This window comes from Lemur catta, chromosome 5, assembly GCF_020740605.2.
Source record: "Lemur catta isolate mLemCat1 chromosome 5, mLemCat1.pri, whole genome shotgun sequence".
NCBI classification, from domain to species: domain Eukaryota; kingdom Metazoa; phylum Chordata; class Mammalia; order Primates; family Lemuridae; genus Lemur; species Lemur catta.
The window spans coordinates 111,914,158-111,937,825 of NC_059132.1; the positions used below are offsets into that span (position 1 = coordinate 111,914,158).

The window sequence follows — 23,668 nt, forward strand, 5'->3', positions numbered from 1 at the left end:
TGCCTCCTGTAACTCTCTGGGTTCTGAGGTCAGGGTCCCTCCGCGACCCAGACTCGAAGACACAGACAAGGCAAGAAAGGCACCAGGGTGTCCTCCTTGGGGTCAGGAAAGGCTCCCATCGGGAGAGGTGTTCGAGCCGTGTCCTGAATGATAAATCTGATTTTCCCAGGGGGAGTAGTGGGAACATTACAGGTGGAGAAGACGGTGTCTGGAAACGCTTGGAAGTGTGAGAAAACACGTCACGCGGGGGAACCGCGGGACCTCGCGATGTGCTGGGAAGAAGTGGCGGGTGAGGGTGGACGTGAGGGGAGGCCGCAGGAGAGGCCGCTGGCAGGTCAGGGAGGACTCTGCTCTGCTCTGCGGCTGACGGGGGCCACTGCAGGGCTTTCTTCAGGGACCACTGAGATCAGCTTCGTATAGCAGGAGCCCCTGGTGGTGGTGGAAAGGGTGGTCCCGGTGCGTGTAGACCTGCTGGCCCAGTCATTCCGCCCCAACAAAGGCTGGGCCGTGGGGCTTGAAGGAGGGCTTCCAGGCTGCAGTGGCGTTCAGGAAGGAGAATCGGCAGGACTCTGCGACTGAGTGGGTGTGGGGTGTGTGAGGGAGGGTGGGAATAAACTTCAAGCTTCTGTCCTAGGCAATGAGTACTAGGTTTAGGTCTCCCTGGTGGCCTCCTAGGTAAGAATGCCAATTCAACAAAGTAACAGTGCGCACGGGCCACTCAAAATGAAATAAGCTTTTGCAAATGATAAAAAGTACATTCCTTACAACTTGGGTTACCCGGTGGGTTGGATAGAAGAATGCCAATGAGAAAATCAATACTGCTTTTTAATCACGGAAGTTATATCTGTGCAGCTACACCGAGGCAGCTTTCTAATCTTTCTTCTTGAAATAAGAGCGTGGGCTGTGTGGAGCAGCCGGGCTGACCGCTGGCAACCTGGGCACTGCAGACTCTGGACGGCCCGGAGCTGGGAGACCACGTGCGGGCAGGAAAGGTCTCCGTTCAGCTGCAGATCCGCCAAGTTGGACGTGCTTAGGACAGTGCATTGTGTAAAGAGGATGCTCAACAAATATTAAATCATCATTGTGAATTTCTTACACCCAAATTTTCCTACGTATTTGGAATCTTGGTGGTAAAGCTTGACTTACGATAAAAATATCTGTGAAAGGTACAACCCCCCCTGTAATTAATTAGTTGCAGATTCAAACTTTCTATCACCGGGCAGTAGGGAAAAAGAGGGGAAAAAAAAAGAGGGAAAAAAATAAATAATATCCTTGGGGTTTAAACTGAAGAATGTGCTGAAGGAAAAGCTCAACCTATACATTTACCGTACATATACAGTGACAAACACTGGAAGGTTTCGAGAATTCTAAGTGTCACCTCACCTTGTGTGTTAATGATCTTTGTGACAGCATAGATCTAAAAACCATGTGGGTTTTTTGGCTAAAATAACAATGTGCAGAAAAAATATAAGCCCTTTCCTATGAAATGGACAGAACTGTCCACAGAAATCGAATCTTTCTGGTTTTCCCTACGATGCAGGAATACAATTGCCATTTAGGTTGACCCGTATATTGGTAATTTGTCTAAAACAGCTTTTGCTCTCGAAGATCGCATGTGGATATAGCAGGAGAGAGAATCGGACAGATTTGGCCCAATCCATTCTGATATCACTGGGGGACTAATGGTTCTCAAATGTACCTTTTATCTTGTTACTTCTCCCTGTTTAATGCCTGGCATCTGGCTTTAAAGGCTGCTATTAATATAATCCAGCACCATCCCAACTTCCCTGTAGTCAGGCTTGTTTACTTACTGTTTTAGACATACAAAGCTCATACTTGTGACTGAATGTTTGCTTAAATTGTTTAACTTCTATTGTATTTGCTCTTTATATAAAGTCTAATAGATGCCATAAAAATAGCCTTACAATCTTTTTTTTTTCCATTAAGAGTGTTGTTTACTATAATGCTTAGTGTGCCCTTTAGTAGGGTCCATGAGGAGGAAATTTTGCCCAGGCCTCTCTGCTGCACAACCAGGATGTTTATTCCTTACAGAAATTACTACTTGCAATGAATTACATTTCCTTTGTTGCTTTGGCCACTAGGAAACTCAGAGTCACATATGCATCTCTTCTTTAATTCTGAATAGATTCTCACAGAATGACTTTATTTGTATTAAGTTCTCCAACTGATCTCACTTTATTGTTCTGGTCTTGGAGGAGAAGAGGCATTGCAGCTGTCCTCTTTACCTTTTAAAATCATTTACTCATGTATTTTTGCAAGTCATTTCAAATCCTTTGGATCTAGGTAAAATAAAAATAAACATTTTAAAATAATCCATCTTGCTTATAGACTTTGCACTCTTCCCTTCCTTTTTTAAACCTCATCCAACTTTTCCAGCCACCCCTTCATTCTTCACTGACCTCATTTTTCTCTGGGTTCTTGTGTTAATATGATTTTGTACTTTACTGAACATGATTTTGAACTACTCCCTAATGTTTCATGTGTATTAGTCCTGCTGTTCTAGATTGTATAATTTTTAGTGGTAGGGACCATGGTTTATACTTTTCTGAATCATTTAATGTGATAATGTCATATGAAGAAATGCTTCGTTTTTACACTGCACTTGTAACAAATGTTCGATTTTTTAGCTTATTAACTCTCAGAACACTCTGCTTCGAATTGCAGGAACCCATTTTTGTTTGTCTATAGCAGCCTAAGCGTGTTTTCATAGATCTTGCAAGACTACTCAATCATTTGTTACTTCGTGAGCTCCTGCTATAACGTGTTCTTGCACAGGGCGTCCTTCACAGCCTCCTTTGCAAAGAAAGGTCACATTTGGTGGTGGCGGGGGGACACATTAGTGCAGCAGCTTGGGGAAGGAACAGGTAGGAGAGGTTTTGCTGTGAGTCTGATACTGGGGAGCCACTTCCTCAGCACGTAGGAAATCAAGTCTGCAGCGAAAGACAAAACCGCGGTGAAAGGCAAACACTGGACCCCCTACGCGCCCGCGCCCAATAATCCACATTCCGGGTGCTAACTGCAATGATCTTGGTTTGCTGGGGAAAGCCCCGCGTCGTGACAACCCTGTTAATTCCAAACAAACCGGGAGGATTGGTCCCCGGAGCTCTCATCCCGACCCCATGTCCCTGGAGGGACAGAGGCGTCCCTCGGCGCCGCAGGTGTATTTCCCACCTAGCCGGGCGCCCACGCCTCGCGCCCCGCTGCACCCAGACTGCAAGTCCCAGCATGCAGCGCGGCGCCCTCCCGCATCAGACTGCAAGTCCCAGCATGCAGCACGGCGCCCTGCTGCATGCAGACTGCAAGTCGCAGCACGCAGCGCGGTGCCCTCCTGCATCCGACTGCAAGTCCCAGCATGCAGCACGGCGCCCTGCTGCATGCAGACTGCAAGTCGCAGCACGCAGCGCAGCGCCCTTCTGCATCAGACTGCAAGTCCCAGCATGCAGCGCGGCGCCCTCCCGCATCAGACTGCAAGTCCCAGCATGCAGCACGGCGCCCTCCCGCCCGTTTTCTGCCGGCGGGGCTCTCGCGGAGCGGCGAGTCCGTGCGTGCTGACGTCGGCGCGCCGTCGCCATACTCCTCGCTCCTCCTGGCAACCTCCTGGTTTGCGGAGGCCGGCCGCAGGAGGCGGCGTGGAGCGCGTGTGTTTGCGGCGTTTGGGTTTTTTTTTGGTGGTGGTTTAAAAGCCGGAGGCAGCTCGGGAAGCGGCTGCCGCGCCCTGCCCTCTTCCCCCGAGTTTGTGACTGCTGGGTCCGAGATGGACAAAGTCTGTGCTATTTTTGGAGGCTCCCGAGGCATTGGCAGGGCGGTGGCCCAGTTAATGGCCCTGAAGGGCTACCGCCTGGCGATCGTCGCCAGGAATCTGGACGTGGCCAAAGCCGCCGCCAGTGACCTCGGCGGTAGGTACCGCCGCGGCCCGAGCGCCCTCGTCCGTAAGACGGGCGAGCGGGTCCCCACGGCCCGAGGCGAGGCGGCGTGTCCCCTGCGGAAGCCTCCCGCCTCCCCAGCCCCGCAGAGCGGCCCTGCCCGCGTCCCGCTTTCCTCTGAGACGTCGCAGGCTCGTGCGGCCCCGCGCTGTGTCCGCGGCTGGCGGCGGAGAGCCACGTAGCGGCCGGCTGTGTGGGGACGGGTGGCCCCGCGGAAAGAGGCCGGGCCGGAGCGGGGGGCGCCGGGGGTGAACGCCCCCACTCTGCTCAGGCCTGCGCCGCCCCGCGGGGAACCCTTTGCGTGCCGGCCAGTGTTGAGATGTACCCGGTGTGCGCGACTACATCCATGAGTACTTTAATAAGTTATTAAATTGTTTTGGTGAATTTTGCAAACGGACAATTGAAATTTGTTCTGCCAGATTTCTTTTTATTGCATTTAAACTTCAGTCTTTTTCTGCGTATCAATAACGAATTAGTCATTATTTTGTGAATTTAAGTCTATGCTTGGGAGAAATAAAACGTTAGATATTAAGAGGGTGCTATTTGCTGAATTACTAGAATGGACAAAAATACACTTCATTTACTATTAGGAAGACATGTTGGATGAAATAGAGGCCTGAGGGTGCATCTTGTGGGTAGCATTGGTTTGGGATCACCAGTTCAGCCTAATTGTTTATGGGGGTTAGAATATGGGGCTCTATAAAATAAAAAAAAACCCAAACTTGTAAGTTATAGCCCAGGGAGAATTTCAGTGAATGCTTCTTGGAGCTCATGTTCACCGCCATTCTGACAAAGGAGGGAAAAAGTGGTGATCATTACTGGGTCCCCTCAAGCCCCCAGTGTTTGCTGGAGTAGATTAAAAATATTGGCTGAGTTTTCAAGGGAGGGTGTGGTTGCAAAAAGTCCTCAGGTGAAAGCCAGGAGTGAGACACAGAGGGTGCTTTTGGGCCTTTCTTTTTCTTTTTTTCTTTTTTGGAGACAAAGTCTCGCTCTGTTGCCCAGGCCGAAGTGCATTGGCACAATCATAGCTCCCTGCAGTCTTGAATTCCTGGGCTCAAGTGATCCTGCTGCCTCAGTCTCCCAAAGCACTGAGATCCTTTCATTTTCTTGAATCAGAATCACGTGTTCCATGAATGATTGGTTTTCGTCAAGTGTGATTTCCCAGGTGACTTAGTGATTCCAAAGGCTTGAGTGGGTAGTGTTCATGTACATGTATTTGTCAAGGTCAGACACAAAATAAGCAATTGTTTTAACTTTTTAAAGAAAATTCTATATCTTAGAGTATTAAAATGGCAGATTATTAAATAGGGAATGCTTTATGTTTCTTTAAAGTATAATTTTTTGGCATTTAAGCATTTTTTAAAAAAGTGGCAACAGTTTTTAGTAAAAAGTTTTTTTTCTTGTGTGGTTTGTAGTCTTAGCATTTTTTACAGCTTCCTGCATTGTCCTCTTTCCTCATGGTCAGGCTAGAAAAATAGTCATTATAAAACAACAACAATAAGAAACCCTAAAGTTCATGTTCAGGGCCAAAGAAACCAATTCAACAAAAACCTGACAGAATTAGACTTAAATTTCAAAAAAGGGAATGTGAAACCCAGAAGACTGTTGAATTGGGTAACATGGATTCAGTGTCTAAGCTGTAAATATTAGACGAATCTTACAAAGCATTATAAACTGGAAAAAGGCTCCTCCCAACTTTTGTTGATTATAAACAGTTTTAAAATAAACTTTCTGCAGTATTACTTTATTTCTTCTTGTTCCCTACCCACCTCCATCCCAGTTTCATTAGACCAACTCCATGAGAGGAGGACCACATGACATAATTTATTTTTTTATCTCTAGGTCCTAGGTTAGCACAGGCCTGCTATATATTGTAGTAGGTGCTTAACAAGTGTGTACTGAGTAAATTCAAGTTATAATTTATAAATAATTCTAATTTAACTTTATTGTATAGGAGATCATTTGGCATTTAGCTGTGATGTTGCTAAAGAACATGATGTTCAAAATACATTTGAAGAGATTCAGAAACATTTAGGTCAAATAAATTTCCTGGTAAATGCAGCTGGTATTAACAGGTTGGTCACAGATTTAAGTACATTTCTAATGTCTTTTTTTTTTAACTTTTATTCCTGATGTGTCTTTGATTAGTATAACTTAATTAAGTTGTTTTACTTCTAATAGGAAGAAAAACTATTTTAAAACGTTGTTAATCCATACATTCTTTTCTTTTATGTTGGGATATATAGTAAATGTCCAGTTTGATTAGTTTTAACGTTGTAATCATCACCTATATTGAGCTATAGAATATTTCCTGCACTCCAGAAAGCTGTCTCAGTTTCTTCTCAATTAATACTTCCTTATTAGGTAACCATTATTCTGAGTTCTGTTACCATATATGTTTTGCCAGTTAATGAACTTAATACCAGTGGCATCATAGGGTGGGTATTGTTTTTTTAAAAGACAAATTTAGGAGAGAATATTTAGAATAACATTAATTTTCTTGCTAAATGAGGTATGGTGTGGCAATTGCTCAGGTCATTCAAACCCGACTGCATGGTACTACTTTTAGCTGATAGGAATATTTGCCACTCTAGGTGAGAAGGGGCTAGGAACATACCTTTCATGTGAATCCTTCTGGCTTATCAATTGTTATTTTAATGCCTCTCAAACCAAGTTCAAAATGGGACTCCAGATACTCTAACTCAAATATGAAATACTTCTTACCCTCTGCTTTCAGTAAAAATGTTATCTATGTCTTGAGTTTTTTTGGCTTATCTTGTTATTAATTTACATGCTGTTTCTTTTTGTAGGAATAGTCTTTTAGTAAGAACAAAAACTGAAGATATGGTATCTCAGCTTCATACTAACCTCTTGGGTTCCATGCTGACGTGTAGAGCTGCCATGAAGCCTATGATTCAACAACAGGGAGGGTCTATTGTTAATATAGGTGAGTGAGTCTTCACCTTTGTTAATTTATAAATTTTCATATTACCATGAAAATATTTAATCCACTAATTTGGAATTTATTCACTTGTGAAACTTAGAGGAAATTTCGTTGTATTATCTGTGGAAAAAGGGATTTGATTAACTGATTAATGAGTAAAATAGAAATCACAAATTCACATCCCTGTAGGATCCAGGCAGGTGTTAAATGAGTGACACCACCAGGTATTAGAAAAATGACAGTGTTAACCATGTGATAAATGGCAAATGACATTCAGCTTCATTGTCCGGTGGCCCTGTGGAATGGTGGAGGCCACCACTGCTCAGATCTAGTGGAGTGTTACTGTGCACAAATGTGGTCCCCGTTTGCCAGCAGTTTTGATTTTTCAAGGGAAATTAGCCATCCTGATTTCTATGTGAAGCCTAATTTTTAAAATACGGACAAGGAACTGAAACAAAGTAGACAGTGGAGGCTAAATAATAATGTCTACAGCAGTTGCGTGGGTCGCTGATAAGTCTAGTGCAGAGGTTTAAAGGAAGTTCCAATTTCTCAGATTTTTAGGATGAATGTAAGTAGTAACTCCTAGTCTGCAGGTCATCTGACCCACAGAGCAGATAAACTGTGGAGCGTGTGCCTGTAGAACTTAAAATGCAAAATGACTTTGAAAGTTTGTTTCAGTTTGGTAATTTGAAAGTAGTGGTATACCATCTGCTTTTTATTTTCAGATGGTAATACCTTAAAAGGCCACAAAAGAGGGATGCTGCTTCATTAAAGTAAATGACTGTATTCTTTTTAGTACAGGAAATGGCTTTCCAAGCCAGACTTTAGGGATTTTCTCTTTGGAAAATGAGAAAAGGAAAGAATACTGTGCTAAAAAACTAAGGGAATGTAAGAATATTTTTTATTTTTACCCTTAAAAGTGTAATGGATCATTTTTCTTATTAAAAGGATTAGTAAATGGGTCCACCTTTGCCTTCTTTTTTGGGTTTTTTTTTTTTTTTTTTTTGAGACAAGGTCTCACTCCATTGTCTAGGCTGGAGTGCCGTGGTGCTTAGGTAGCTCATTGCAACCTCCATCTCCTGGGCTCAAGCAATCCTCCTGCCTCAGCCTCCAGAGTAACTAGGACTAGAGGCGTCCTAGTCCACCACACCTGGCTAATTTTTAAAATTATTTTTGTAGATACAGGGTTTGTTATATTGCCCAGGTTGGTCTTGAACTTCTGGCCTCAAGTGATCCTCACACCTTGGCCTCCCAAAGAGCTGGGATTATAGGTGAGAGCCACTGTGTCTGGCCCATCTGTGCCTTTTAGCAGGGCCAGATAATGACTTTAGGTCCTTACAAGCTGGCACACAGGCCTGTTTCCATCACCTGATAGCATGGGGGTCTGTTTGTTTAACTCTACAACATTCTCTTTTTAGGTATATTTTAGAAACCCCGGTCAGTCCTGAGTGCATGTAAAACTTTTAGAATTGTGCTTAAAGTAAATAAAAATAGTTAATTGAAAGTAAATTAAGAGAATACATCTTGTTACAGAAAGGACCACTTTGAACTACTAGAAAACTTCATCAATATTTCAGAAGTTACCACTTTTTGACCAAATAAACAACAGCGTGTACCATGAACCAAAGCTACTAAAGCTTCCTGTTTGGCCTTTCTTCCATGCATGTATTTTTCTTTCTTTTTTTGTCTCTTTGTATTTTTCTTTTTCCTAAATATCCCTTTTTCTGTCTATCTTCATTTTCTTAGTGTGATGTCTTGTCTTTCGCTCTTTGTGCTTCACGGTTCTCTCTCTTTTGTCATTAATTGGCATACAGTATATATTATAGAGAAATATTTTAATACTGGACTTGATTATAACAGAAATAACAGAAAAAGTGTTTGGAATATTTTCTTTTTCTAAAATAAAATTACTTTTTAAAAAATATTGTGAGGTTCTTGATTAAATCATTTTTTATATCATAAGTACAGGTCAGTGATGCAGAAAATTACTTCCTCCTGTTTTGCAAGAATTTATTTGCATACAGTTGATATTTGAATTATAAATTATTCTTACCTATTCATCATTAAATGAAGTCACTCAAGGATTGTTATTAGGCAGTACAAGCTACAGTACATCCCTGAAAGTCATGAAATTGCACTTTTACAAAATGTTTATAACGGAAGCTTTGCCAGTTTGGGTTGACAGTAGGGGCACACCTCAGAGGCACGGCAGGTTTGGTTCCAGTCCACTGCAGTGAAGTGAATACTGCAATAAAGCAAGTCACACAAATTGTTTGGTTTCCCAGTGCATATAAAATTTATGTTTATACGGTACCGTGGTCTATAGCATTATGTCTAAGAACAATTTACATATCTTAATTAAAAAATACTGTATTGTAAAAAAAATGCTGTCAATTATCTGAGCCTCTGTTGAGTCCTGATCTTTTCACTGGTGAGAGATCTTGCCTCGCCTTGGTGCTGATGGCTGCCGACCGATCGGGGTGGTGGTTGCTGAAAGTTGGGTGGCAATTTCTTAAAATAAGACAACAAAATTTACTGCATCAATTGACTCTTCCTTTCATGAAAGACTTTTCTTTTGTGTGTGCTATGCTGTTTGATAGCGTTTTACCCACAGTAGAACTTCTTTCAAAATTGGACCAGTCCTCTCATGGCCTGCTGTTGCTTTGCCAACTAAATTTATGTGATGTTCCGAATCCTTTATTACTTCAACAGTGGTCACAACATCTTCACCAGGAGTAAATTCCACCTCAAGAAACCGCTTTCTTTGCTCATCCTTAAGAAGTAACTCCTCATTCCTTCAGGTTTTGTTTGCAGTGATTCAGTCACATCTTGAGGCTCCACTTCTAATTCTGTCAAGTTTCAATGTGAAATGTCAGTTCGTGGTGCACTCATGGCTGAAAAATGACCAGATGCACCAAAGTAAGGCAGGCATGCAAACGAGGTTTATTGAGGAGAGAAAGACAGGATTATAGAGCAAGATAGAGGTTTACAGATCATGATACATATGCCACAGATGACAACTGGACCCATTGTTGCAGCAAAGGGAGAGCCAAAGGAAGGGCCAAAAAAGGACTGGTTATGGTCTGCATCTTGTTGTATAGTGCCCGGATTGGGACCTCCCTGGTAGTTCAGAGGTCACCATGGAACCACTCTGATTGGACAGTTGGGAGTTACATGACCTGAGTCTTACAACACATGCAGGTTGTTCCAGGTCACTTTCTGGACTCTCTTATACCTATGCTGCTTGGCCGGTGGGCTGGAGAGTCCTCTGCATTCTATTGCAGTTGGCATGCTAAGTTCTGATTGGCAGACTTGTAGGGTGTTTCCCCCTACCCCCAGGTATCGCGGTGGCTCCAGACAGGATTAAGGTGGGGCAGCACCAGGGTGGGGGCCCACTTTCATTCCTGGGAGACCTGGAATGCCTTGGTATCTTCCTAACAATTCTAGTTCTCTTGCTATTTCTACCTTATCTGCAGTGACTTCTGCTGAAGTCTTAAGCTCCTTAGTCATCCATGAGGATTAGAATCAACTTTTTCTAACTCCTGTTAATGTCAATAGTTTGACCACCTCCCGTAAGTCATCAATGTTCTGAACGGCATCTAGAAGGGTGAATCCTTTCTAGAAGGTTTTCAATTTACTTTTTCCAGATCCATCAAAGGAATCACTATCTGTGGTAGCTATATCCTTACAAAATGTATTTCTTAAAAAACAAGACTTGAAAGTTGAAGTGATTCCTTGATCCATGAGCTACAGGATGGATGCTATGTTAACAGGCACGAACACAACATTAGTCTCCTTGGACATTAGAACTCTTGGGTGACCAGGTGCATTGTCAATATTTTGTTTGTGGCAGCCCCAAAAAATTACAATAGTAACATCAAAGATAATTGATCACAGATTATCGTAACAGATATAATAATGAAAATTTTGAAATATTGTGAGAATTACCAAAATGTGGCAGAGCCGTGAAGCGAGCACATGCTGTTAGAAAAATGGTGGCAGTATACTCAATGCAGGGCTACCATAAACCTTCAATTTGTAAAAAGAACAGTATCTACGGAGCACAATAAAACAAGTTATGCCTGTGGTTCAATTTTAGTGAGATTTATCTTCAAATGAACTATTCTTTTAGGTGGAATCGAGTACTTCCTTACATCCACGTGTAGAATCATAAGATTAATTAGCCTTCGACCTTTTCTGGCTTTAACCTCTTTCTGCTGGAAGCTTTTATAAACACCACGGGCATTTTCATCTTACCTGACGTACTCAGAGAGAGAGTGGGTCCCTCTCACTTACTGGATCAGTTTGCAAGCCCCCACCTGGCATTGGCAGTTTTCCATCAGGTTCTTTCAGATCCTGTTTTGTGTACATGTCCGGAGCAGACTGGAACTCTTGAGTCCTACGTAAATGACAAATGACAATGCCTGGAATTCCTGATTTTAACTAGGACAGGGTCGGTTTTACCTTTTTTGTTTACTTACTTTAAATTATGTGAATTTTCAGATAACCCCATTAATTGGATTTAATTTTCTTTCTTTCTTTCTTTTCTAGGAAGCATTATTGGTTTAAAAGGCAACTTTGGCCAGTCTGTGTACAGTGCCAGTAAAGGAGGATTAGTGGGATTTTCACGTTCTCTTGCTAAAGAGGTAGCGAGAAAGAAAATCAGAGTGAATGTAGTTGCACCAGGTAAGTGAAAACTTTTATTAAAATAACTTTATTGATTATGATTTTGTTTTGCAGAGATGGACGCCATTAATTGGCCCATTAGTAGTCATTAATTGACATCTGGAGAGAACAGTTCTGAAATGACCGAAAAAAATCCAATGATGAACTGGTGACTAGAAAAAAATGTACCTCATATCTTACAAAAATAAAAATCTTTATTTTTAAATTTTGCACTAACTATGGAATAACTTAAGGTGGAGAGGATCTCAGAGATCATTTATTCCAGTCATTTCTATAGTTTAGAAAACTGAGAACTAGGATTCAGAGTGATTTGTCTAAGGTTACACAGCTAGTTTATGGCAGAACTGTTACTAAAAGTTTTATCTTTTGATTTCTACCTAATAAAAGTGTGAAAATAATGTCTCTTTAGAGTTCCTTTTTATCATTATAAACTTTAGATCTTTTTGTTCTTTTGCTACTATGGTCTGTCTAAATTATCTGGACCTTTCCAATTTCCTTTTATATTATTTGCCTTTTGCCAAAATACTGGTTGATAAAATTGCCTGGATTAGTGAAGAGAGTAATAAAAAGATGCTAAAGCTCAAAAATATATTATCACTAATTAGCTGGTGTGCTAGAAATTTTGCTTAGGTATTTACTTGATTTTTTAATAAAATGAGTGTTTGTTGTAGACTTCTGCCAGTTAGCCATGGAATCTTTGTCCTAGCTTTCTGTGTGTATTGAAGAATTGATCACTAGTATAACAAAGAAGGCAGTTTATTATGTTCACTGGTTGTAAGAAAAAGTGGGCCACATAGACCTCCGTCACCTTTCTCTTTCCAGTCACTAGTGGCTCCTGCTTGGACCCTAGAGTGGGTGTGTTATTTGGCACTGAAGTTGAGCCAGCAGGCATTGGGGATTGATCAAAATGTCCTGTTAACCCTTTTGGACTGTGATGCGCCTTCATCCTGGTTCATTTTTTAGGCACAGAGGCTCCTTAAATCCAGACATTCTAAATCCGTGAACATGTGATAAATGACTGTCGTTCAGATGCATTTATTTAAAAAAGAAAATCCAGAATCTGCATTGTCTTTGTCTTGGCACTGTTTTCTGTGCCAGCTGATTGATTTTGGCGTTAGCCTAGGTTAACCATACGTGGAATAAATTATTTGTGGTTTGGAACTACATTTATTTGCTTTCTTCTCTTTTCAGTATGGGAATAGTGTGAGTAATGAAGGGCTAATTTTAGTTCTTGATGACTTAAAAGCTGAGTGGTTTAGGGGTAATGCAAGTGCTGTCAACTAGCAGCTCATGCAGCAAACTTCCTGACGTGTCTCCTGCGTGCAGGGCTGTGCCAGGTCCCAGACTTACCAAAATAAGATATTTCTGTCACAAGGAGCTAAGCATAACGGGAAGGACAGACATATAAACAAATAATTACAGTGTCATGTGGTGAATGTAAAATAGAGGTACATATATGATGCTGTGGAAGTGCTGAAGAAGGAATGCTTAAGTTTTTCTAGAGTGAGTGAGTTGTCAGGACAGGGGACTGAGTGGTGGAAATCCAGTCTGTGTACAGAGGGGAAGTTGTAAGAATGTTATGGAAGTGCGGTATATAGTCTTTCTTAATGGTCTTTTCTGTGCAATCCTTTTTGGAAGTGGTAGTCTTTGTCACTTATCCTTCTGTTGAGCATACAACCCTTGTAGGGCATAATATGTATGTATTTATCGTGGCGTTTGAATTGCCAGTGCAGTTAATGCTACAGATAAAAACTCGTTGCTGACAATGTGGCCATTTAATGGGGTGAGCTTTATTATATTATATTGTTTATATATATTATAGATAACATATATATATAGCAGGTCTCATAGTATGAATATGCTTCATTGGTCAGAAGCAAAGTTGAAACAGCAGAATTAAGCAAATTCTATGAATTATTTATTAATGTTAGTTTAGGTAGTAATTTTAACCAGATTCTTCACCAGATCTTTTAACAGAGCTAACAAACATCAGAGTGAACAAACATGTTTCTTTTCATGCCACTTTTCCTGGTCACTTTCAAATGGAGGTTGCAATTAGCAGGAAAACAGTTAGAAGCATATTATAACAGAAAAAGCAAGGGTCAAATAAAATAAGAAATTAGGCTGTCATTCACTGCCTAATATTGTTGACTGTTTTTAAAGATCAGGAGTTGCTAATCTTTGGTATTGCTTTAAATATAAAATAAGCTTCTCATCATAGCTAAATCTTACTGATTGGAAAATATTGAATATTAGAATATTTGATAAATTGAACCTGTAATGGATATTACTTTTAAAAATATATGTTATGTATGTTTTGAACAGATAACATATACATACTGTAGGGCATAGAGTGAAGAGTGAGTCCTCTCCTAGACATTCAGGTACTTTCCTTAAAGTAGCCACTGTTAACTACATAGTTTCTTCTCTATTTTATATAAAAGCTAATAAAGAGTATTTGTGTGTGTGTATGTGTGTATTTAAGAAAACACAAATTTTATAGTACTGTTCACAATGTTCTGTAACTTGCTTTAGTCACAGAACAATATGCTGTGGTGACATTTCTATGTTATTCCATATAGAGCCGCTTCATTTTTTAAAGTAACAGCTTTATGGAAATACAATTCACATACCATACAATTCACTCATTTAAAGTGTACAATTCAGTGGTTTTATTAATACTGTTGTCACAGAATTGTCCAGTCATCACCACAGTAAATTTTAGAACATTTTCATCATCCCCAAAGAAATCCTGAACCCATTAGCATTCATTCCCCATTTCCCTCCAGTCTCCTCAGCTTCCAGCAACCGTTAAACTACTTTTGATCTCTACATATTATCCTATTCTGGATATTTTATGTGAATAGAATCATATAATATTTGGTGTTTTGTGACTGGTGTATCACTTTTAATGGCTAAACTAAAACATAAAGTAATGTCTGTTTTAAGGGTATACTGAACTTATTTAACCTGTTGCCTCTTGATGGGGATTTAGGTTGTTTCTAATCTTTTTCTCTTACAATTAATGATGCAGTGATAATACTTTTATGTAATTGATTTTGCACATTTGCAAGTATATGAGTGTAATCTTGGGAATGGAACTGCCAAGGTTCCAAGGGTATAGGCCTTTTTAATTTTGACAAATAGTAAAGCATTGCATTTATTTCTATAGGGTACCTTAAATGTTTTGGTACTTTTTTTAAGTTGAGGAGCTTTTATGTTTGCTAATACTTGGAGAAAATCTTATTGACAAATGGTTGTGTAAGCTTGGCAGCTGCTCAGAGCAGATATTACCTAGAGTGCTCTTTTGTGCTATTTGGCATGGAGTTGATTTCTCCACTGCTTCCCTCTACAAATGTAATATTAAGACATAAAAATATGTTCTGGTTAATGTCTTGGTCTAGTTTTGGTAAGAACGTTGTTTCTTCTCCCTTAGAAAAGTGTCCAGTGGCATTTTTGTTTTTTCTAGGTCCTAGAAACTTATGCCAGAGAATGGATATCTGAGCTAGTAGATATATTCAGTAGTGTCACACCCCACAATTGTTTATACTGGTGATAGGCTAAAATCCGGGTATCTTATTTAAATGTAGTCTCTGCCATGTATAAAAACGTTGAAAACTAAAATAGTGACCTGCTAATACGGAAATGAGATGTTGCCATATATTTATACTAGACAGACATTCAGAAATGGATAAAGGAAATATATTTTCTTTAGAGTTCATCAAATATAAATTCTCACCAAACAAAAGCCGTGAACTTGCTTTTGTGAGCAATAGTGTCCCTGTTCCTAAAACATTAATATTTAAAAAAAGTGTACTGGGTGCGTCTTCTCATACACAGAACTAAAATAGAAGTATCGTTGTTCTAAGTTGGTTGAGTGCATGTCATTTCAGTTTTCTATTTATTGATTTAAGGGTGATTGATAACTTGGTAGCCAGTTGGAAACCTCTGTCCAACAAGTGACACAGTAACGTAATTTGCTGGACAGTGGCACCTGCTGGTAGTGTATAATTTTTATAGCCCAGTTTAAAAGGCATTGTGAGTATATACCTAGTAAAAAGAGGAGTAGACCAAAATTTCCAGAACTTTAAAAATAAAGTGAATGAATGATGTGGGAGATAGTCCTTTGGGGCCAGGGAGAGAGAGCACACTGAAAATCAATACAAGCAGAAACAAGAGCGTGTCAGATGTGTGAGGACTACTAATATCTCTCCTTAGGTCTATGATACGGGGTGGAACCCAAAAGACTGTTTATATGTAGTGCCCTGGGTTGTTAATATGTTTATTAAATATAAATGAGAATCACATGGTTCATGACCTTTAGCATAAAATGACGTTGAAATTCGGTAGAGCCCAGAGTAATTTATCATTAGAGACTAGCTTCACAGTTTTAATTTAATTTCTGATAAACTGGGGACAGACTTATGTGAGTTCTTAAAAAGCTACAGATAGATGATTAGGGCAATAAAACTATTCTGTATGGTACTATCATGGTGGATACATGACTTTGCATTTGTATAGTCAAAAGAGTGAACCCTAATGTAAACTGTGGACTTTACTTAATAATGTGTTGATATTGGTTCATCAGTTATAACAAATGTACCACATTAGTTTCCATAGTGTAGTGGTTATAGCGTTCGCCTGACAGATGTACCACATTAGGGTAAGACGTTAATAATAGCAGGAAACTGGGGGAGGCAGTGTGATAAGTGGGTATATGGGAACTGTACTTTTCTGCTCAATTTTTCTGTAAACCTAAATTTTTTTTTTATTTTTTAAATTTGAGACAGAGTCTCGCTCTGTTACCCTTAGCTAGAGGGCAGTGGTGTCAGCATAGCTCACTGCATCCTTGACCTCCTGGGCTCAAGCAATCCTCCTGCCTCAGCCTCCCGAGTAGCTGGGACTACAGGCATGCGCCACCCCTGGCTGGTTTCCATTTTTTGTAAAGATGAGGTCTTCCTGTGTTGCTCAGTCTGGTCCTGAACTGCTAACCTCAAGCAATCCTCCCACCTTGGCCTTCCAAAGTGCTGGGATTACAGGTGTGAGCCACCACACCAGTCTTGTAAACCTAACTTTGTTCTAAAATATAAAGAACTGCAGATAATGATGAGAGGAAGGCTCTTTGGACATGTTCTTGTCTTCCATAGGAAACATAATCAAAGAGGAAAAGCCAGCATTGGTGAATTCATCTCTTCCTTTCAGCGTGGTCTCTGACGCCCACTGTAGTTTTCGTGCAGAGTGCAGTGATGGCTAGCAGCTGGCCCGTGGTGGCCGTCATTCCAAGTGTCCGTTCCTAGGTCTGGGGAGAGGCGGCAAGCTTGCCCTAATGAAATCACACCTTACCTTCCAAGCTGGAGCAGTGGTGGGAGACGTCATACGAGGTGGGTGGCTGAGTATCAGGACCCCAGTTCTGGGCGTTTTGTAATCATTGCTGGATTCAGAGGGTTCCACTCTCTTTTTCACCAATCCTGCCTCCCATGGACTTAGACCATAGCAGAGCTCAGTCCAGGCTATAATGTTTAACAGGACCTTATTAAAAGCTTCAAGATATTAGCCTTTGTCTATTCCATATATCTGGCTTGCTTGGTTGTTTTGGAAGACCACAGTCTGTCCTCCCAGCCCACATCTGTTATATGTGGCAGAGGTCATCTTTCTGTCTCCCTGGGATTGTCCTTGAACATGTCTCACTGCCTGCGTCTCTCTGCGCATCTAAGATTTGCTTTCTCGTACCTCATGCCTTGTTCTAGATCTGTTTTTTCTTTTTTTCAATGTGAAAAAGCACCTTTAAGTGGCCTCTCACAGCTCGTTAGGCCTCAGTCTTTGTCTCCAAAAGGGCAGACACATCAGAACTGCCATCCACCCAGAACAGGGCAGATCACTTCCATTCAGTACGGCACGGATGAAAACTCGGATTAGCATCATCGCTTCCGTACTTGGTACTACTCTAACCTCCATATACCTACCAGTGTGAGAACTGAGGGTCCTTTTAGGGGAGTTTACTAAACTTCAAGTGAAGTTAGGAAGCCATGAAGACTACTCAGTGAGGCATACTTTTCGTCTTTGAGTCAAATGCTGTAGAGCCACAGGAAACCTCGAGAGAGCTGTCATTTTCAGCCTGTTTGATTTTATGATACAGAAACAGCCTTACAGTTGTAGATGCTACATGACTTCTCTCAGGTCGTACCTTTAATAGTATTAGCAGAGCAGGGAACAGAATCTAGTTTAATGTGTCCTAATCCAGTGGTTTTTTTTAACCACAAAATGCTACCTTTGAGAAAAGGCCACTAAAGCCAGTTAGAAGCTGAGCTTGGAATTTGCTGTTCCATAGTCACAAGGTGTTTCTTGCAAACCAAGAACTACTACCGCAGTTTATTTTGTTTTTTTTTTTGTTGTTGTTGTTTTATTTTATTTTATTTTTTTTGAGACAGGGTCTTGTTTTGTTGCTCAGGCTAGTGTGCGGTGGCATCATCATAGCTCACAGCAACCTTAAACTCCTGGGCTCAAGTGATCCTCCTGCCTCGGCCTCCTGAGTAGCTGGGACTGCAGGTGCGAGCTACCACACCTGGCTAATTTTTCTATTTTTGGTAGAGACAGAGTCTCATTCTTGCTCAGGCTGGTCTTGAACTCCCAAAGTGCTAGGATTACAGGGGTGAGCCACCATGGGCCCATGTTTTTGTTTTTTAGATTAAAACACATCATTGATTTTTTTGCTGAGAGTTTGTGAGAGTTAGTGGGTAGTATTCTATGCTAATTTTGCTATTAGATTGGTGCAAAAGTAATTGCGGTTTTCACATTGTTAAAAGTTGCCATTTGATATTGGAATACATTCTTAAATTTGGTTATGTCCTATATCATTTTAATGCACATTTCTCGCTTTATGTTTTTTTGCTAATGACTTATTACTTGCTGTTTATTTGATATTTATTTTAGACTATGGAAATGATGTTAGACAAAAAGCAAATTTGAGCGATTTTCTTATTCGAATTCAAAATGGGTCGTAAAGCAGTGGAGACAACTTGCAACATCCACAATACATTTGGCCCAGGAACGGCTAACAGGCATACAGTGCAGTGGTGGTTCAGGAAGTTTTGCAATGGAAATGAGAGCCTTGAAAATGAGGAGCGCAGTGGCCAGCCGTGGGAAGTTGACAACAACCAATTGAGAGCAGTCACGAAGCTGATCCTCTTACAGCTACACTCAAGATTTCCCAAGACTTCAACGTTGATCATTCTACGGTCAACCATTCTATGGTCGTTTGGCAGCTGAAGCAGATTGGGAAGGTGAAAAAGCTCGATAAGTGGGTGCTTCATGAACTGACTGAAAATAAAAAAAAAACGTCATTTTGAAGTGTTGTCTTCTCTTATTGTATGCAACCACGACAAACCATGCACTGAAAAGTGGATTTTATATGACAACCAGCTTTCGATGACCAGCTAGTGGTTGGACTGAGAAGAAGCCTCAAAGCACTTCCCAAAGCCAAACTTGTACCAGAAAAAGGTCATGGTCACTGTTTGGTGGTCTGCCTTTGATCTGATCATTTACAGCTTTCTGAATCCCGGCGAAACCATTCCATCTGAGAAGCATGCTCAGCACATTGATGACATGCACCGAAATCCGCAATGCCTGCATCCGGCATTGGTCAACAGAAAGGGCCCGATTCTTCTCCACGGCAACACCTGCATGTCGCACAACCAACACTTCAAAAGTTGAACGAATTGGGCTACGAAGTTTTGCCTCATCCGGCACATTCACCTGACCTCTGGCCAACCAACTACCAGGTCTTCAAACATCTGGACAGCTTTTTGCAGGGAAAATGCTTCCACAACCAGCAGGATGCAGAAAATGCTTTCCAAGGGTTTGTCGAATCCCAAAGCACAGATTTTTATGCTACAGGGATAAACAAACTTATTTCTTGTTGGCAAAAATGTGTTGATTGTAATGGTTCCTATTTTGATTAATAAAGATGTGTTTGAGTCTATTTGTAATGATTTAAAATTCACATCTGAAACCACAATTACTTTTGCACGAACTGTAATAAAATTCAAAATTACCTTAGAGAATTGTGTCATGAACTCTGAGAAGATAACATGAACTTTGTATTTATTCGTGAAGAATACATTCACAATTTAATTCATTCACCTTTTATAACAAATGTGAGATGAGTTTTCTTGCTAGGATACTCTGAGATACCTATGGAAATAAACGTGTCCAAAGGCAGAAACCTGCGGCTCTTCCTGGAGTTCAGTTTCATTCCCAGCTTGGTTAACACTCTGCAGAGGCTGGTACCATCGTCTGTGTCAGCTGCTCCTCCTGTTCTTGCTTTCCTTCTGGCCACTTCATTGTTCTTAAAGATGAAAGGAAATGAAGGAAGTGTTGCTGAATTTTAAAACAGATGTGGTGAGGTTTAATGGCAGAGGAGATTATTTCACAATGTAATCTCACAGTGAAACACATAAATAACACAAAATTAATTTTGTTATTGCAGGCCCTCATTACAGACCATCTGAAGTTAGTACTGTGCATCCTTTTTCAATAATTTATCTGAATACAAAATAATATATATGTGTTGTAGACTGGAAAGAACAGAAAATTATGAAAAAACTAAAAATTATTTATCATTCTAGTATTTTCTGGTAATACTTTAATATTTTGATATATAGTATATTTTTTCAGTCATTAGCATATATTAGTTTTTTTTTGTTTTGTTTTTAATAGTGGTATAATGGAATCATTGGTAACCTACTTTTTAAATATACAAATGTTATTTTTTCGTTCATTTTAAGTATTCTAGCCCGGCTAGCTCAGTCGATAGATGATGATACTCTTAAATATTCTTCTATACCATAATTTTTAATAACTGCATATTCTGTTGTGTGCATGTATTATGACTTATTTTATCAGCTTCTTATTGCCTTCAATTGATTTTACTTGTTTCTAGTTTTTCCCCTATAACACTGTCATTCATAGGTGCTTCATGATAGAAAAATCTATGATTATTTTTCATAAGACTTTTAAGAAAATATTTAGATATTTATAACTAAAAACCTAAGGCAAAGAAAAATTAATTATATAGTATTGCATAATAAACCAGTGGCCTAATGTTAATTCTTAATCCGGGTTTTAGTTCACATTTATTTTGACACTTTAAATGGCAGTATATTTAGGTTGATTTATTGTTGGAGTTATACATGATTTCATTTTAACATAAGACAATTTGAAAACTATATTTTTGAGATTGCATATTAAATTTTCACCTCACGTGTTGAACTTTAGTCCACCTATTTTTTTTGTGACTGTAAATTTTAAAGAATTTCTTTTCTTATTATTGTTTTTTTCATAAGGATTAATATTTGCCTTCATTTTAAAACCTAAATGATTGAGTATTGTATAGACTACTGATTATATTGGTTAAGTATTTTATTACTAATATGTATTTGTATGTCTCATATTAATCTTACAAGATTTTCTTAATAAATCTACCATTCTTCCTGGCATATATATGTAATCATTTAGAATTGGTTGCTTAATATGTTATGCAGTACTTTGTATTATATAATGTTATACCTTTTTTTAGAACATGTTCTCTGCAACCTTTATTATATACATCAATACTGTATTAAATTTTGAATTTTCTGTGTATATGTGCATCAGAATTGGATATGACCATAGATTTTTTTCTTACATGGATATGGAAAATACTGACCTTTCGAATCATCAGCTACCTTAGCTATGGCAAGTGGAACCAACTAAATTTTGTTGGAATTGCCAAATCAGTTCACGTGACCACCTTTGTGATACCTTCCTTCCACTGATACTGCCTCCACTCTTCTGCCTCTACCCAAGTGAAAATTCATAAGTTCTGTGGTAGTCTGTGTGTGCCTTTATAAGGATATTCACCGGACTTCCTTGTATTCCTGGGTGTTCAAGTGACTGTTTCCTCTGTAGATCATGGCTTACCCAGGGATTGGAATCTTGCCTTATTCATGTTTGTATCTACCCACTTAACATTTTGCTAGGAGGTGGGCCGTATAATTGGGGGTCAGATAATTTAATGTTCAATAAACATTCATTGAGTTAAATTGAATAAAAATGTAGATTTGGTTATTGGATTGCTAACAAAATTATTTTCTAAACAAGATTTATTAATAATTTCAAATTAAATTTTCAGGAACAAATTCATTTTTTTAAATTGAGCAGATGTCTCAGTTTCTACCCCTTTTAACTAAATTAATATTTCTCTTTTAGGATTTATTCGCACAGATATGACGAAAGACTTAAAAGAAGAACATTTAAAGAAAAATATTCCTCTTGGGAGGTTTGGAGAAGCTACTGAGGTGGCACATGCTGTTGTGTTTCTTTTAGAGTCACCATATATCACGGGGCATGTTCTAGTAGTGGACGGGGGATTACAGCTCGCCATGTAATTTATAGGTTACTCAGTTATCAGGGCGTTAGAATCAAGGGCACACGTTGGCTATTGCTTAGATAATCATACCTACATTTGCTAATCAACCCTACTCATGCTGCAAATGTTGATTTCCATCTTCATATGAATATTTCTGAAAAGAACAATGTGTGACCAATTGTATTTTCTAAAGGAAATATATTGTCTATCTTTGATTGCCTTACAGGCTGTAGCAATTTCAGTGCATAGGTCATACAAGTCATAGTACATGCAAGTCACATAAACAGGTGTGACTTTATATATTTGACTCAAAAGTGGTAAAAATTATATTGTCTAAATATGAATTATTTCATTCATTGTGCTGAATTTTCTAGAAGTTAACCTTGTGGGCTGTTGCCAAAATGAGAGTATCTAGAGGACATTGATGAGTTAGTTGTCAGTAGTTTTGCAAACCTCCTAAAGATAAATGTGTTTCTTTTGCATGTGCTTGGGTGACCAATTTTTATATAGTTTGGAAAAAATAGTATCAGATAAATAAAGACATGAATTCAAAATTGATTTCTTTGAGTGGTATTACTCTTGACTGAGCACCTGGACAAAACAATGTGCAAATTTAAGTATACAGTATAGAAATTCTCATAGTAATGAAGATTAACCCTTATCTTAAGGTTTTAATATCTGGTACCGTAATGAGCTACATGGATCTCTTCAACTTAGGGAGTGTTTTTTAACCCACAAAATAGCGTAGTGAGCTACTTAAAAACTGCATAAGAAATGCAAGATTTAAAAAATTAAGAATATTTTGCATGAGTAAATATAATAGTGATTTTTACCCTAAGATTTTAATAATTCCTTATGAATAGTCATAAATAATAACTTAAATATGCAGTAACAATAAATTGTCTTTACAAGAAACAGTTATAACATTAGTCTTCAAAGAGAATATTTGCCTGGGAATAGAGATACAGACACAAACTGAATGTAAAGTATTGGGCAACATCTATTTTGCATTTAACTCTCTTGTGAGGAATAGTGTGACATTTTCATGGTTACTAGATTCATCTTGATTTTTATTATTTATCATTTTCAAAATGGTTTAAGTGGTGCTTTTTAAAATATATCTTTTTGGAGTGTTTTTAGAGCTGAACATTATTTTATATAAGAGGAGATTTAATTCTATATTGAAAGTCAGTACAGAACTACTAATAGGATATACTAATAAATACAAAGTAATATTATCATTCAAAGCAGTAGTCTAAATCAAGATTCCTGATTCCTTAAATGTAATTTTAAATTTGTCTCTGATACAGTCTTCTTTGCTTAGATTAAGCCAATTTTTTAATAGTACTTGCTTTCTGTTTCTGTAAGCAGTTACCAGCTATTGCCTTATGTTCAGAGGTTCGAAAACTTCAGTGAATTCTTAACAGGAAGACTCATCTATAGCTGTTATCTGACTCTTATGAGCCCATAACCCAGCTTGTGTGTAGCATTTTTTTTTTAAAGGTTTATGGTTAAAGCCAATGTATTAAAATTTTTGCATAGAGGGTTTTTAAATTTGTGCTTGTTTTCATATTTTTATTCATACTCAGTTTACAAGAAGGTTTATAACTGCTTTTTACAGATGGAATTATATGTTATAAATTACTTTGAGGGAGAAGATCATTTAATTTACATGCTTTTGTTATCTGG

At 39.1% G+C, this 23,668-nt stretch overlaps 1 protein-coding gene across 1 annotated transcript; it reads left to right on the forward strand.

The window, feature by feature from the left end:
* Positions 1-3,582: 3,582 nt before the first annotated feature.
* Positions 3,583-22,537, forward strand: CBR4 (carbonyl reductase 4). The gene is made up of 5 exons (XM_045552535.1): positions 3,583-3,917; positions 5,899-6,019; positions 6,755-6,891; positions 11,440-11,574; positions 21,820-22,537. The coding sequence occupies exons 1-5, from the start codon at positions 3,776-3,778 to the stop codon at positions 21,996-21,998; spliced, it is 714 nt and encodes a 237-aa protein (XP_045408491.1). The 5' UTR covers positions 3,583-3,775; the 3' UTR covers positions 21,999-22,537.
* Positions 22,538-23,668: the final 1,131 nt, after the last annotated feature.